This window comes from Peromyscus maniculatus, chromosome 7 (genome assembly GCF_049852395.1).
Source record: "Peromyscus maniculatus bairdii isolate BWxNUB_F1_BW_parent chromosome 7, HU_Pman_BW_mat_3.1, whole genome shotgun sequence".
Classification (NCBI taxonomy): Eukaryota; Metazoa; Chordata; class Mammalia; order Rodentia; family Cricetidae; genus Peromyscus; species Peromyscus maniculatus.
In genome coordinates, this window is record NC_134858.1 from 80,456,090 (window position 1) to 80,473,883 (window position 17,794).

Sequence of the window (17,794 nt, forward strand, 5' to 3'; positions counted from 1 at the left end):
CTTGCACATGCTAAGGTCATATTCTACCAGAGCATACCCTCAGCCCACATATTTTTTTTTTCCTTTTTGGTTTTTCGAGACAGGGTTTCTCTGTATAGCTTTGCGCCTTTCCTGGAACTCACTTGGTAGCCCAGGCTGGCCTCGAACTCACAGAGATCCGCCTGGCTCTGCCTCCCGAGTGCTGGGATTAAAGGCATGTGCCACCACCGCCCAGCCCAGCCCACATATTTTATGTTTGTAGCCCAGGCAAATCTTCTTGCCTCAGCCTGCCAGATGCTGGGATTATAGATGAGTGCCGCAAAGTCTGATGCTTTTCTTTTTTTTTTTTTTTTTTTTTTTTTTTTTTTTTTTTGGTTTTTCGAGACAGGGTTTCTCTATGTAGCTTTGCGCCTTTCCTGGAACTCACTTGGTAGCCCAGGCTGGCCTCGAACTCACAGAGATCCGCCTGCCTCTGCCTCCCAAGTGCTGGGATTAAAGGCGTGCGCCACCACCGCCCGGCCTGATGCTTTTCTTATTTGCAATATGTAAATAAGATAGCCTGAAACAAGATTCATTATTGTTAGCCGGCTTGGACAACTACAGCAAAACTTAAAGTAAGCCCGACAGCCCTGTTTCCTGTACCACCATAGCACAGACTAGCCTAATAGCCCAGGAGGAACATTCAACACACGAATGATGCCCCTATTCAGTTGCAGGCACCAGACCTAACACCACTGAGCAGTCAGACATTGCCATCTTGATAGTGAGGACAGGGTGGAACACAGACAACAGATAAACTAGTCACAGAATATGGTTGCACACACCTTTAATCTTAGCACTTAGGAGTTAGACACCAGCCTTCAAAAAAAAAAAAAGAAAAGAAAAAAACTAGAGGAAAATGGAGAACATTGGTGATTGGAAGGTAGGAGTCGCAGTTTAGAATGTGATCAAGTCCTCCTTGTCCAAGAGGACACAAGCAAAGACGTGAGGACAGAGATGGGCTGGTGATACACACCTGTAATCCCAGCATTTGGGAGGCCGAGGCAGAAGAACTACTATAAATTCAGGCTGGATGGGTTATAAGTAAAGCAAGACACCTTGGAAAAAAGGGAGAGGGAGATAAGATATAGACCAGATCAGAAGAACAAAGACTGAGTGAGTGAGCTCATTATTTATTATAATAAACTAAGGAAAGATAATAGCTGCTTCGGAGTAACAGCACTAATAGAAAGATTCCGAAGCTACTCAAGAGGCAGGTAGAAGAGCAAGGTTTGCTGACTGGCTAAATGTGTATATGAGAATAAGAGCAGCTAATAGGTTTGTTGCCAAGGAATTTTAAGAATGGAGTTGTTATTTACTGCAACTGGAAAACTACAGAGCAAGTGCTTACACATCTGTCTTAAACACCTGGTAACCAAGGAGAGATGCTGAGCAGTCAAGTTTGGAAGGTTCATCTGGAAATGAGAGGACTGAACTGGAAATACAAGTTTGGAAACTGTAAGCATAAACACAGCAGCATGTATAATCACAACACTGGAAGACAACATCAAAGGAGGGCTTGATTCAGAGAAAGAAGAAAAGGGATCAAAGCCTCAGCCCTAAGGCTCAGGGATGTCAGGAAGACTGAAAAATGGGTCAGTGTGAGAGAGTAAACACAAGTGTGCTCGTCAATGAGAACAACTACAGCGAAAATAAACCCCAGTTGTCTACTAAGAAACTTACAAATCAAAGCACAGAGCAGGTTTTAACAAAAATATGGATGCCTGACTGATCTGAAGGTGGTTGTCTTGGTGAGTGACAAAGTACAAGTGACTGCAGTTGGGGAGAGTCAGTTTGTAAAGACAGCAGCCCCCATGATTTCCTCCTTAGTCAGGTGAGTAAGAACAGAGTTCAGGGCTCCAAGCAGTCCCAGAAGAAAACCAAGTCACTAAGACTGAAATAATTCAGAGCCCTACTTTTTAAATGCATTAATTAATGATCAGATAAAAGACTCAAACATGTGCATGGTTTAAGGAAATCAACCCAAGATCCTGAAAAGACAATCTCCAAAGTGAACAAAACAGTAAAGTGGAGGAGAAAATGCAAAATATGCAAAAAAAAAAAATAATAACATGGAAACTGAAACATTGAAAAGGTACCAAACAAATAATGGGATAAAGGTTCAGTCAACTAAAAACCACATCAAAAAGTATCATTACCAAACAAGATTAGCAGAAGAACAAATGTGAGGATGGAGGGCAAAGCTGAGACCACAATGCACTCAGACATACATTAAAAAAGACATTTAATGCACACAGGCATACTCCTCGTCCAAGAAGACATTCAATGCACACTGGCACACTCCCAGTCCAAGACGACATTCAATGCACACTGGCACACTCCCAGTCCAAGAAGACATTCAATGCACACTGACACACTCCCAGTCCAAGAAGACATTCAATGCACACTGGCACACTCCCAGCCCAAGAAGACATTCAATGCACACTGACACACTCCCAGTCCAAGAAGACATTCAATGCACACTGGCACACTCCCAGCCCAAGAAGACATTCAATGCACACTGACACACTCCCAGTCCAAGAAGACATTCAATGCACACTGGCACACTCCCAGTCCAAGAAGACATTCAATGCACACTGGCACACTCCTAGTGCAAGAAGACATTTAATGCACACTGGCATACACACTCCTAGTGCAAGAAGACATTTAATGCACACTGGCATACACACTCCTAGTCCAAGAAGACATTTAGTGCACACTGGCACACTCTTAGTCCAAGAAGCCAAACCTGAGAATTTGCAGAGTAGAAAAAAGCTCTGTGATAAGTTCAAAAAGAATAGACAAATACAATTATAGCAGGAAACGTCCCAAAGCTGGAGACAGAAGTAGATATCCAACTAGAGGAGGCATACAATGTTCCAGGATATGTCTTAGTCAAGGTGTCAGAACACAAAGCAAACAAACAATACAAAAAGCAGCACAGGCAAAATGCCAACTTACACGTGAGGCAGGGAGGGGTCACAGAGCAACCTGTGTCATCTGTGATCTTCGAAGCCAGAAAAGTTTAAAGTGACATATTCAAAGCCTGGAAGCAACTGAGAACCAAGAATGCCATACCCTGAAAAGTTACTCTTCAAAACTGGTAGAGAAATAAGGATATTTTAAGACAAACACAAATTAAAGCAAATCATAAAACCAAGTCAGCACTGCAGAAAATTTTTTTACAAGAAATATTATATAGGAAAGAAGAAAAAGAGAGCTTCTGTGGTGGTTTGAAAAATCAATGTCTCTGGTAGCATTTGAACAGACAATCCCCATTCTGTGGTGATGCTCGGGAAGGTTTGGGTGACGTGGCCCTGCTGGGGTAGATATGCCACTGAGACAGGCTCTGGGAGCCTAGGGCTTCACCCCACTGCCAGTCTGCCCTCTCTGCTCTGGGCCTGCAGCTCAGGATGTGAGCTCTCTACTTCCTATTCCTGCTCCATGTTTGCTGTTTGTCACACTTACGACATCATGGACTCGTCTCCCTCTGGAACAGTCAGCCAAATTAAACCCTCTCTAAGTTGTCTTCCTTATGGGGGTTTTTCACAACAACAGGAAAGGAACTAATACAGCTCTCTCCAAGAGAACACATGAAAATACACACTCCGTGGAAAAAACACTGATAAAGAAGGGCCAGAAGAGAATCAACAGTGTCTAACACAGCAAACCAGCAAACACCTAAAATTCTGTCAATCAGAACATCACCTAACAAACTCTTAAGAAATATCAAGTCCCTGGAAAGAAAAATACTCAACTTTATATGGAAAAACAAAAGACCCAGGATAGCTAAAAGAATCCTATACGATAAAGCAACCCTTGGAGGCATCACTATCCCTGACCTCAAACTCTACTATAGAGCTATAGTAATAAAAACAGCTTGGTACTGGTATAAAAACCGACATACAGACCAATGGAATCGAATTGAAGACCCTGACATTAATCCATGCATATATGAACACCTGGTTTTTGACAAAGGAGCCAAAACTATACAATGGAACAAAGAAAGTATCTTCAACAAATGGTGCTGGCATAACTGGATGTCAATATGTAAAAGATTACAAATAGATCCATATCTGTCACCATGCACAAAACTCAAGTCCAAGTGGATCAAAGACCTGAACATAAATCCAATTACACTAAACTTAATAGAAAAGAAAATAGGAAGCACTCTTGAACGCATTGGCACCGGAGACCATTTCCTAAATAAAACACCAACAGCACAGACCCTGAGCACAACAATTAATAAATGGGACCTCTCGAAACTGAGAAGCTTTTGCAGGGCAAAAGACACAGTCAATAAGACAAAAAGACAGCCAACAGAATGGGAAAAGATCTTCACCAACCCCACATCTGACAGAGGATTGATCTCCACAATATATAAAGAACTCAAGAAACTAGACATCAAAATACTGAACAGTCCAATTAAAAAATGGGCTAAAGAGCTAAACAGAGAATTCACAAAACAAGAACTACAAATGGCTGAAAGACATTTAAAGAAATGCTCAACATCCTTAATCATCAGAGAAATGCAAATCAAAACGACTCTGAGATACCACCTTACACCTGTTAGAATGGCTAAGATCAAAAACACCAATGACAACCAATGTTGGAGAGGATGTGGAGCAAAGGGAACACTCCTCCACTGTTGGTGGGAATGTAAACTTGTACAACCACTGTGGAAATCAGTATGGCGGTTTCTCAGAAAATTAGGAATCGAACTACCTCAAGACCCAGCCATCCCACTCTTGGGCATATACCCAAGGAATGCTGATTCATACCATAAAGATACATGCTCAGCTATGTTCATAGCAGCACTATTTGTAATAGCCAGAACCTGGAAACAACCTAGATGCCCATCAACGGAAGAATGGATGAAAAAAATGTGGTACATATACACAATGGAGTACTACTCAGCAGAGAAAAACAATGAAAGCATGAAATTTGCAGGCAAATGGATAGAACTAGAAAAAATCATCCTGAGTGAGGCAACCCAAACCCAGAAAGACAGTTATGGTATGTACTCACTCATAGGTGGATTCTAGATATAAAATAAAGAACAATCAGACCACAACCCATAGAACCATAGAGGCTATATATATAGCATGGAGGTCCCTAGGACGACTGTGGCTTATAATAAATTTCAGTTTTACTCAATTATTAAAAAAGAAATTGCCAAGCGAATGGAAACACATGAACTATGAACCAAAGGTTGATGGGCCCCCAGCTGGATCAGGCCCTCTGAATAGGTGAGACAGTTGATTGGCTTGATCAGTTTGGGAGGCAACTAGGCAGTGGGACCAAGTCCTGTGCTCATTGCATGAGTTGGCTGTTTGAAACCTGGAGCTTATGCAGGGACACTTGGCTCAGTCTGGGAGGAAGGGACTGGAACTGCCTGGACTGAGTCTACCAGGTTGATCGCAGTCCTCGGGGGAGGACTTGTCCTGGAGGAGGTGGGAATGGAGGGTAGGCTGGGGGGGCGGGAGAGGGGAGAATAGGGGAACCCATGGCTGATATATATATATATATGAGAAGAGGAAGAAGAAGCATGTAAATTGAAAAAAAAAAGAAATACCAAGTCCCTTTCAATAATAACCTTACAGGAAAATAGCCTCAACTTACCAATAAAAAAGTAGACAGACTGACTGATTAGAAAACAAAAATCAATTATTTTTTGTCTATAAGAAATACATGTAGTGAATAAAGACAAACAAAAACTCAAAACCCCTCAGTGTTGAAGGACAGAAATCAAAGTACCAAGCAAACGTAAGTATAAACAAGCAGACATAGCTATTCTTATATCTGATAAAGTAGACTTCAAACCAAAACTAATCAAAAGAAACAAAGAGGTTGTTACATGTTAATAAAAGAAACAATTTATCAAGAAATACAACATCTGTAAATATTTATAGGATGAATATTGGTGCTAATTTCATAAAACAAACACTAAAAGACATAAAAGGCCACACAGGTCCTGACACTAATGGTGGGAGTCTTTAACACCCCAATCTTGTATTTAGGTAGCTCCTCCAAGCTAAAAATAAATTTAAGAGTTAAATTCTACCATAGATCAACTGCATAATACAGAACATTCTGCCCAACAAATCTAGAATCAGTCTCAGCACATGTAACCTCCCCAAATGACCACATCTTATACCATTCAGCAAACCTTAAAAAAGGAGACAGACTGTGGTAACCCCTTGAATCACATCAGGATAAAAACAGAAATAATAACAAGAAAAACCACAAAAATACTTGGGAAACTAAACAATACACTTTTAGATGAACAATGGGTGATTGAAGAATTAAAGAAACTAAAAAAAATTCCTGGAGTCAAATGAAAATGAGAATACAACCTACCAGAACCCTGAGATACAGCCAAGACTGTCATAAAACAAGAATTTTAACTATACACATGTTCATATTAAGAAAAAATTAGAGCTCAGCCCAGCAATGGTAGCGCACACCTTTAATCCCAGAACTCAGGAGGAAGAGGCAGGCAGATCTCTGTGAGTTCTAGGCCAGCCTGGTCTACAGAGCAAGTTCCAGGATAGCTAGGGCTACACAGAGAAACCTTGTCTCAAAAAAGCGAAAGAAAGAGAAAGAGAGAGAGAGAGAGAGAGAGAGAGAGAGAGAGAGAGAGAGAGAAGGGAGGGAGGGAGGGAGGGAGGGAGGGAGGGAGGAAGGAAGGAAGGAAGGAAGGAAGGAAGGAAGGAAAGAAAGAAAGAAAGAAAGAAAGAAAGAAAGAAAGAAAGAAAGAAAGAAAGAAAGAAAGAAAGAAAGAAAGAAAGAAAGAAAGAAAGTTAGTTAATCTAATCAAGCAACCTAGTGATGCATCTCAAAGCTATAGGATAACAACAAGAAGCCAATCCTAAACCCAGTAGATAGCAAAAGCAATAAAAATTACAGGAAAAAAAAAAATCAATGAAATGGAGATTAAAAGAACAAAGTCAACTAGACAGAATTGGTTATTTGAAAAAGTTAGCAAGATTGACAAATTGGCCAAACTGACAAAAAGGGAAGACAAGGCCTAACTTAACAAAATTAGAGACAAAAGATTATTATCATAAGACTCCAATGAAACCCAGAATATCATTAAAAAATACTTTGAAAATGTACATTTCAAAAAGCTAGAAAACAAGAAATAGACAAATATCTAAATGCATATGATCTACCAAAACTAAAGTCAGAAAATATAAATAACTTAGCATTACAAGCAATGAGACTGAAGTTGTAATCTAAAGTTTCCTCACAAAGAAAAGCCCGGGACCAGATGTGTTTACTGAATTCTATCAAATTTTAAAAGGAAAACTAATACCAACTCTTCTCCAACTGTTCCACAAAATAGAAAGGGAAGGAACAGCACCAAATTCACTCAACAAAGCCAGTGCTATCCTGACACCAAATCCACATAATGACAAGGAAAAAAAGAAAAAGAAAATCAAACCAGTTTCCATGATGAACATAGATGTAAACGTTCTCAACAAAATACAAACAAAACTCAAAACATCAAAAAGATCAAACAGCACAACTAAGTGGGATTCATCCTGGAGACTGGCTCCACATATACACATCAATAAATGTGATGAAGACAGAAATCACATGATTATCTCAATAGATGCAGACAGAAAAGGCATTTGGCAAAGTTTACCATGGCTTCATGTAAAAATCCTAAAGAAACTAGGAATAGATGGAACATCTCTCAAAACAATAAAGGTGATATACAAAAACTACAGCCAACAGTATATGAAATGGAGACAGAAAGTGAATTCCTTTAAAATGATGAGTGGGACAAGGACCACTCTTGCCTCTTATTCAATATAATAGTAAAGTCTCAGCTAGAGAATTGAGACGAGAGAAAGAAGACACATGGGATCAAAATAGGAAGGAGTTAAGCTACTCCTACTTGGAGATGGGACAATTCCATACTTAAAAGATGTGACAGAATCTACCAGAAAATTCTTAGCCCTAGTAAACACTTTTAGTTTCAGGATTCAAAACGAACATACAAAAATGAGTACCTTTCATATATATCTACAATGAAATTACAAAGATATTAATCAGTGTGTCCCAGTCATAACAACTCCAACAAGAGTACCTAGGAAAGGAAACCAAAGAAGACAGAGACAATGGAAAAAGCTCTTCCATGCTACTTGAAATGGCAGTTAACATCATGAAAATAGCTACATCACCAAAATTAATCTACAGATTTAATGTGATATCCATCAAAATCCCAATGCTATTCTTCACAGAACTAGGAAAAAAAAAACAATGTGGGAATTTATATGGAATAACAAAAAGACTATGAATCGTCACAGCAATCCTAAGGAGAAAGAATACAAGTAGAGATATCGAAAGGGACATAGTAATAAAGATAGCTGGGTACTGACATAAAACAGACAGACCAATGGAACACAAGACCTGGAAACAAACCAACAAAACTACTGCCATCTAGTATTTGGCAAAGGTCTCAAACGCATGCAGTGGAACAACAGCCCATTTAACAAACGGCATTGGCAAGCTGGATTTTCACTTGCAAAAAATCAAGTTAGATCAGTATCTTTCATTCTCCAAGTGGAACAAAGACCTTAATTTAAACCTTAAAACGGTGAATCTGCTAGAGGAAAACAGAATATACTTTGAGATTCGGGTGTAGGCAAGAACTTTGAGTCAGAGCCCAAGAAGTAGCCCTAGGAATCAACAAATGGGACTACATGAAATTAAAGTTCTTGTAGGGCAAAAGAAATAGACAACCTATAGGACCAATATCCTGAATTACAGCGAACTGCAAAATAAAACGAAGCAAAATTGCTAATCAACAAACAGGCTGATTCAAATAGTTCTTAAAAGAAGAAACAGGATTGCTGAGACAAATCTACTCTCCCAAAGGACCCACATTTAATTCCCAGCACCCACATGGTGGTTAACAACTGCCTGTAATTATAGTTCCAGAGGATCCAATACCCTTTTCTGGCCTCCACAAGCACCCTAGATTTCAGCAGGCAGAGGCAGAAGGATCTCTGTGATACACAGACATACAGGCAGGCAAAAGCTCAAATATGTAAAAGAAAAAATAAATTAAAAAGAAACACAAATGGTCAAAGAATATTTTTAGGTGTGATCAAAGTCCTAAGATATATATATTAAAACTACTTTGAGATACTGCCTCATCCCAGTCAGAATAGATATTATCAAGAAATCTGACAACAAATGTTGGTGAGGATATGGGGAAAGAGGAACCCTTATTCACTGCTGGTACAGCTATTATGAAAGTCAGTATGGAGGTTTCTTAATATGACCCAGCTACATCATTTGTAGGCATATACTCAAAGGACTCCATAGCCTACAACACAGACACTTGTATATCCATGCTAACTGCCATTCTAGTCACAATAAATGAAAAATACATATACATAATGAGATTTCATTTAGCTCTAAAAAAAATTGAAATCTGTAGGAAAATGGATGGAAATGAAAGGTCATAATGCTATCTAATATCTTGCACACTAATTTAAAAAATAAAAATACATTTAAAAATAAATCACTTAGATAAATTCGGGAAATAATCTAATTGCAGAAAATTATGTGACTAGAACATTTTTAAGATGGGAAACATCAAGTAAAACAAACTCACTACTGAAAATTCTTACTGAGTGACTCTAAGCACACCAGCAGATCAGGTCATGTCCTCATAGTTCCCCAGTCTCCTTGGGATACTACATAGTGGTTTCTGGCCACTGCAAGCCCATGTTAACGTGGCATAGAAGGCATCTGAAAGCACAGGACTCTGGAGAAGAGGCATGAGACGGAGCTCTCGCTGCAGGTCTAAAGAGAACAAGGTATTTTACAGGAAGGAGGAGAGGAGGACATGAGGCAGCTCTTCTGGCTCCCGGGGAACAAGGGCTCCTAGAAGAGCAAACGCTCCCACACTTGAAAAGACCGAAGAGTTCTATTAATTTGTTACTTACCTTACTCGACCCTCCACTGCCTATCTGTTTCAATATGGAATAAATTCTTCCTTTAACGGAAATGCATTCATTTAATGACGAGGATCCTGAAAGCTAAACAATTAAAATATATAAATATAAGTTCAAAGAACATATCTAAGAAACTAGTTTGCAATAGGTATAGTGAAATGCTCCCAATTTTGGCCAGCCTGGGCTACAAAAGACTGCCTCAAAAAGAACCTAAAACAACAACAAAAACCATAAAAGATAAGTAAGCGAAAAATATGTTATATTATTTCAAGAGACAAACTTCCAAAGGGCTCCCTCTCTAACTGATTTTTACTTAATCTGAGTAGAAAATTGAAGAAAGCCACTTAATATTCAATGGGCAAACTCAGGAGCTACCCATTTCATCTTTTTCTCCTATGCCTTTTCCTTGCACCTCTTTACTTCCACATGCATGTAGTCACCCGCCCTCCCCATTTAACATCATATAAAAACAACGTGCTAAGGTGCGCGAGCTCCAGTCAATTAGACAAGGACATTTCATCAACAACTGTCCCTCTCTTCTGTCCTGAGTGCAGTTCAGAAGTTATGTAACTTCTCCAAACCTCAGCATCTTCCCAGGCAATCTATCAACTGATGCCTATCAGTGTGCCCTTTCCTTTCTTCTCTTAGAACTGGATGGTCTCACTTCGTGCTTGTGAAGACTTTAAAAGCACTTTAGGTATGCTAAGAGGCCATAGTTTGAGACAGTAAAGCTGAAATGAAGAGTTTTTGATTGGTCAAGTAATCAAATTGAATCAAAGTCTGAATAAACTTCAATTTAACTAAGTCATGTTTTAAATCCAAAATGATGGACTCTTCTATGTAGTCTTCTATAGAAACAGACAGATGGATTCTAATTTCTTTATTCTCGGGACTCGAGAGACTAAGTCAGAGCTCTCTCCCACTGTTCTCTTCCTTCCTCCTTAAACAGCTTTTCTTAGGCAATGATCCCTTTGACATCCTTCCCCAGCTGTGAGCACTTTTCAGAATACAGTGACACCAGGGAACTCTACTTCAATACCAGTAGCTCCTCCATGAGACTCCCCATCCCTACCCACCTCTCCTCACTGGGGCCAGGGCTTTCAAACTACTCATTAGATCATCTTCCAAAAGCCCAGCTCACTGTTTTCCTTTCCCAAGCTATCAGCCACACCTGACTCCTTTTGAATTCCCTCCTGACAGTAGTCTTCATGCCCCCCTTCCCAGTTACTTTGGACTTGCCTTTCAGATTTGAGCCAGAACAGGACATGTTACCACTAACAGGTCAATAAAAGATCTTGAATCATCATAAATCTCTCCCTCTGGAAAAGGGCCTTTATACATAATCCTGGGTGTCCTGGAACCTGATATGAAGATCAGGCTGGTCTCGAACTCACAGGGATCCTCCTGTCTTTATCTCCTGAGGGCTAGGATTAAAGGCATGTGCCACCACGCCAGGCTTTCCATTCACTTTGTAACTTATATAATTTCAAGCCTGTAGACACTACCAAGTATTTCCATGGCTAGTATTATACAATCTATCATCAGGTAATCTTTTGTTCATTTTTTTTAATAGTGGCAAAATATACATAACCCAAATGCTGCCTTTGTAACCATTTATTATTCAGTGGTATTAGATACACAGGTCTCTGTGGAAACATCACCACTGTCCATCTCCAGAATTTTTTGTTATCAAATACTGAAACTCTATACCTGTTGCCCATTAACAACTCCCCAATTCCTCCCTCCCAGGTATGTAACCACTCTTCTACCTTCTGTCAATTATTTTTAATCTAATAGTTTTAATAGATGATCGCTCTTCTGGCTGTTCACTTATATAACAGTAGAAGTTAACATTTATTAACTTTTAAGTATCGGGCCATGCTCTGCATTAAGAGTTACACATATAATTAATGTAACCTTCACAACCATCCTAGTGTTATTTCTCCATTTTATACGTGATGAAATGGGTACAAAGAGTTCATGTAACTTGCCAAAGATCACACAGCTGGTCAATCCCACAGCCAAGAATCACCTCCATAAAGTCTCTCTAAAAGACCCATGTTCACACTGCGCTCAGAGGTCTATACCATATTTTCAGTAACCTGGTACCTTGCTTTTTGTCAAATGGTAATTCATATGTCAGCAAAATCTTTGTTAGTTTATAACAATTATAATACATTCTAATTACCTCAAGTTGCTATTCTGATTATTCAGAAGATTCACTTTTCCAAATGAATTGCATATTAACAAAGAAAATGAAGCTGCTCACAAATAGAAAGTAGGCCCCATTATAAGATAAGCTTTACCAAACTATTCAAATTGGATCCTTGGGCCTACTCCCAAGGTGGAAGACACTCTAATCAAGATGTCAAAAAGTTTCTTAAGAATGGACAGGTTCTGAAGACCTTCCTTGACAACTTGATACTGTGCAAGCAAAATCTAGGAAACTGACTGCACCTTAACATACGCCACCATAAAGCATGCTCATCGAACCTGTAAGGTTTGAAGAGGAGTACTGAGTACTTGCTGCTGCTGCTGCTGCTGCTGCTGCTGCTGCTGCTGCTGCTGCTGCTGCTGGAGGGAGGCAAGCTGGCTGTAAGGTGTCGATGATGGGCAAGCAGGTGGAAAGGCATTCTTTACAACCGGAGTCTTAAAACTGGAAAAGATTTTTATTCTCTTTAATATAAAAATATTAACAAATTAAAAGGATGATTTTAAGTCTTCATACACTCTAAAGAGTCACATAAAACTAAAGTTGCCACATTAGCTAGTTTTTCATAAGAGCCAATATTTATGTTTTCTGCTCATGCCACACTACCTAGATGTCATAATAGCTGGTATTTATGTGTTCTACTTATATCACCACCAGATAGTTAATTTGGGAAAAATTGGTCTGAAATCAATTTTTATCCCCTGAAAGGAACCCGGGGCTAGCCTGGCAGCTAGCAAGCCTTAGTAGTACTTGTATTCTGACTCCCACACTTTTTTTTATATTATATTTTATATTTTTATATTAATGTTAATAAAATAAGCAAAAAGGAATTAAAAATATGGAGTAAGGAGAATTTTATAACAGTTTAGCCAAGGCAAAGATCTGACCACAGATTTTAGAACTGTTTTTAAACAATAATGTTCTATGACAGTCTGCTAGAAACATCTGAGAGCCAATTATGTCACCAAAGGGGTGTGGTCTTCTGGCTTATGTGTCTGTTCAGTACACAATCACACTTTGCTCCTTTTGTTTATTATTTCTCCAATATCGGTTAAGTAGTTGGCACAAAAGAACTCTAAAAATATGAACAATAAATAATTTGGGGCTGGAAAGATGGCTCAGAGGGTAAGAGCACCTGCTGTGCAAGCATTAGGACCTGAGTCAGAACCCCCAACACCCACATAAAAAGTTGGGCATGGCTATGTGCAGGACCATAACCCTAAAGTGTGGGAGTCAGAATACAAGTACTACTAAGGCTTGCTAGCTGCCAGGCTAGCCCCGGGTTCCATGAGAGATCCTGTCTAAAGGGAATATGGTGGAGCGTGACACCCCACTCTGGCCTGCAGGCACATGCGTGTGCAAAGGCACATACACGTGCATACAGCACACACACATAAATAATTATCTTAAGAAATGCATTATCATTATCACTAGTAATCATTCTTTGAAATATCCTACATGAAATCAAATGAGGCAATAAAATTGTATTATATAGATATGAAACTGGTTATAAAAAAAGATGGTTCTAATTAGGATAAAAAAATAACATTCTGAAAAAAAGCCAAAGGCATTATTGAATTATGTTAGCCCTTAAAAACGTTAAAAATATAGCCAACAGTTGAAGGTTATTTCTTTTCTTTGAAATGCCACTCATTTTCTTTTGCAAAACCTTTATTTCCCCTTTTCATCAGCCCTGACCATCCATTTTCCTCACATATCCCTCATTCCTGTCCCAAGTCCTGTATCTCTGATTCCTTTCCAAACCATATGAATTAGTACACCTGACCTCTTTTAGAGGCCATCCCATTCCAATTACTGCTTCCTACACAGAAATATCTATCCCTTTACCCATTCTAAGAATGCTAAACTTCCTTTAAAAGGTTTCTCAATCAGAGGCATACATGTTGACAAAAGAGATAGACTGCATTCTCAGATTTCTAAGTGCTAAGAATACAATATAGCAAAGGCCACTTCAACAACAGTCCTTAAAAAAAGAGAATTATTATATCTCAAGATAATACACGTGTAATCATAACCACTTTCTCCTTTGCATTTTTTTTGTTGTTGTTGTTGTTTTGTTTTTTTGTTTTTCGAGACAGGGTTTCTCTGGGTAGTTTTGGTGCCTGTCCTGGATCTCACTCTGTCACTCTGTAGACCAGGCTGGCCTCGAACTCACAGAGATCCACCTTCCTCTGCCTCACAAGAACTGGGATTAAAGGCGTGCGCCGCCGCCACCGCCGCCACCACCACCCGGCTCTCCTTTGCATTTTACAGGTGACAAAAACTGATGTTGGGAAAAACAGTAATTTCAAAATCTCTAAAATAAGAGAGCAGATTCCTTGTCCTTCCTTGTCTTACTTCTATTTACCACCTTGCATTCTGAGCTCGACGCAAAAGGTAATTACCAGCTCATGTAATCATCCAAGGAACTGCTACTAGGCGTCTCACAAACAGACTTTGGATCAATCCGTTTAGAAACTGACATCGGAGGTGACTGCTTTGAAACTGATAAGGCAAGTTGTTCAACAGTGGCACACTTCTGCTAAAAGAAAATTTAAAATTCCATGACTTAAGAGTTTTTAAATTAGACAAGGATAAAACAGTTTAACAAATATAACCTTTACAATGCTAAAAATATGAAAAGCAAAACGTTCTAAAACAGGTGGGCCTATGTGTGTGTCCATGCATGCAGATGTTCACGTACGTGCATGCAGGTGTTCACACATGCACAGGTAGAGCTCACTGGTCTGACATCTGAGGGTGTCTTCAGATGCCATGCACCTTGTGTTTTGAGACAAAGTCTCCATCTAGGACCTGAGGCTCATAGGTTATGTTAGGTTGGGCTAACAGACCAATGAGCCCTAGGGACCCACCTGTCTCCATCTCCCTACAAGCACATGCCACCACCCCGGCTTGTGACATTGATGCTTGTGATCAAACTCAGGGCCCCAGGCCTGTGTAACAAGTACTAAGCTATTTCCCCTGTCCAACTTTTAGTTAAATTTTATAACAGTCCTTTTATTCTAAACTCTTAATCCTAAAATATTCTACTCAAATTGGTTATACATCAGGAAGGCATGTAAAATTATTTAACAAAACAAGAACCACCATCTTCATTGTATCAGAACTATTACGTGTTAAACTTTTATAAAATATTCTTCTGTCTACAGAGACGAACTTCAATTTGGGGACAGTTTTAGTTTTTAGAAAGTATTTACACTAGATTACATTGATTTCTGTTAAAATTTCAGACCTCGACACCTCATTATACTCAAGAATTACAATGGATAAATCTATTCTACTTTCTGTACTGGAGTCCTCTAACTTTTACAAATGGCTAAAAGACCTCTCTTCTTGAAATGCTTTCTCTTTCATTTAAGACCCCCTCATGTATACACAGGAGTGTGGAAATGTACACTAGGATGAGGGATGAATATGTGATTAAGAAACTGCTGGACGAAGTTACTGAGCAATGGAATGTTAAAGACAGTGATAAGAGTGCGATGTGTGCACTTGGTATTTTGGAGGGAAGAACTGAGCATAAAGTGTATGTGGCTACCGTGAAGGAATGATCATCACAGGAGTTACAAATTTGAAGGCCACCTATAAGACAGGTGATACATGGAACAGGTGTAGAAGCCAGAAGGAATCAGGAAGTTGCTGGCTTTTGTATGACCCAGAGCCCAGTACTGTTTTGTTGTAGACCAGTGGTTCTCAGCCTGTGGGTCATGACCCCTTTGACATTTCCAAAAATGTTTACATTGAGACTCATAACAGTAGCAAAATTACAGTTCTGAAGTGGCAATGAAAATAATTTATGGTTGGGGGGTCACCACAACATTAGGAAGATTGAGAACCACTATTCTAGACAGTCTCATTATGCAGCCTTGGCTGGCCTGGAGCTCAATATGTAGATCAGGCTGGTTTTAAACTCAGAGATCTCCAGAAAGATCCAACGCCTCTGCGTTCATGAGCATCCTGTATTCGCAGGCGCGTACCCACACATACAAAAAAAAAAAAAAACAAAACTACAACAGTCTATTAGTAAACTGACAAAAACAGAATTTATCCTGACATGTACTCTTTTGAACCTACAGGTGCTACTGATCACAGTATTCTGAAAAAAAAAAAAAAAAAAAGTATCTTGTGAATAAACGATTCTACTAAATATGGCATAAACATTTCAAACGCAATACCCAACATGCCCATCAAGCCAGACACATATTACTAAAGACAGTCTGTACTTTTAAGAGAACACAAAGTTACCTCTTTAAGAGTCTTGGGGGTTACATCCGGAATGTGCCACTGGTTCTGGCTCACACACTCTGACTTTCTTGTGGACTGCCATGGTTTGTGCTTTCTTTCTGCAATTTCTGGTTCTTGATGCACCTTATTTTCTGAAATTTTATTGTTATCATTAAAAATTAATACCTGATGATAAAATAATTAAGGCCATGTATGGTAGCATCTGCCTGTCATGACTCAGGAGCTGCAGTAGGAGAGGATCACTTGAACCAGGGAGTTCGAAACCACCTTGGGCAGTACAACAGTACAGACCCCATGGCAAAACAAAACAAACCCCAAAAAGCAATAGGATATAAACTATGCTTCATTTTCACTCTGAAAACAAAAACAAAAGGAAAGAGGGGAGGGGAGGGAGGAAGGAGGAAGGGCGGTGGTGGCTCACGCCTTTAATCCCAGGACTGGAAGGGAGAGCCAGGCGGATCTCTGAGTTCGAGGCCAGCCTGGTCTACAGAGAGAGATCTAGGACCCAGAGAAATGTTGTCTCGAAAAAAATTTAAAAAAAAAGAGAGAAATGACCTTATAAAAATGCAAGGCAGTAACTTCCCTAAATAGTTTCCCTAAAAAGTTTCATCAGAGACCATACGAGATTTAAATGCTTCTGTTTTTTAATAAATAAATTAAAATTTTTAAGTGTGGATATTAAAGTATTACTAATAAAGAGAAGCTAACTAACTGCTGTTTAGACCTCCATTTTAATACAGATTTTATTTTACTAGCTTATAACTGACTGCCTTAAAGGTCTAAAAACAAAAATGCCAATAACGTATTTACAATTCAATGTATACCAAAATTCTAAACTCGAAGCAAAATATTAACAATTAATGAAAGACCTAATGAATTATATCAAAATATGATTCATTTCTAAATGCTGCTTGATAAACACCCCAAAAATCATTGTACCTTGTTATAATCAAAATGAAATATAAGACTACCTCAACAACAAAAAGCCATTTGATAAAATTCAATGTTCAACCACATGCACATACAAAAATATTAATAATCCACACCTAAAGTAGAACTTAAATTAGATAAAAAGCAACAATAAAAATCTATAACAGCTATAATTTCAAGAGTTAAAAAACCAAAAAACGGTCCCTTAAAACAGTGAGGCAAGAAATTCATCTATCATCCCCCTAGCAATGGTGATTCTGGACCTCTTAGAAGCTGCACAGTAACAAAGAGAATGAAAAGGATCAGAAAGAAAAGAGACACAATTTTCAAACATGATTGTGTACCTACAAAACCCCACAAACTGGGCATTGCAGCACATGCCTGTAATTTC

The 17,794-nt window shown here is 39.0% G+C and overlaps 1 protein-coding gene across 11 annotated transcripts in view; it reads right to left on the bottom strand.

The window, feature by feature from the left end:
* The window catches only part of Ttk (TTK protein kinase), a 47,532-nt gene that overhangs the window by 12,814 nt on the left and 16,924 nt on the right, over positions 1-17,794 (bottom strand). For 6 of the 11 annotated variants that reach the window (XM_076576751.1, XM_042281364.2, XM_076576752.1 and 3 more), the window contains exons 11-14: positions 16,474-16,604; positions 14,613-14,746; positions 12,489-12,651; positions 9,987-10,079 (exon numbers count right to left, since the gene is read on the bottom strand). In XM_076576751.1, coding sequence (XP_076432866.1) covers positions 9,987-10,079; positions 12,489-12,651; positions 14,613-14,746; positions 16,474-16,604 — 521 coding nt within the window. Of the gene's footprint in view, positions 1-9,986; positions 10,080-12,488; positions 12,652-14,612; positions 14,750-16,473; positions 16,605-17,794 lie in introns of all 11 variants that reach the window. The other 5 variants (XM_016003862.3, XM_042281368.2, XM_042281366.2 and 2 more) reach the window with 1 other exon arrangement.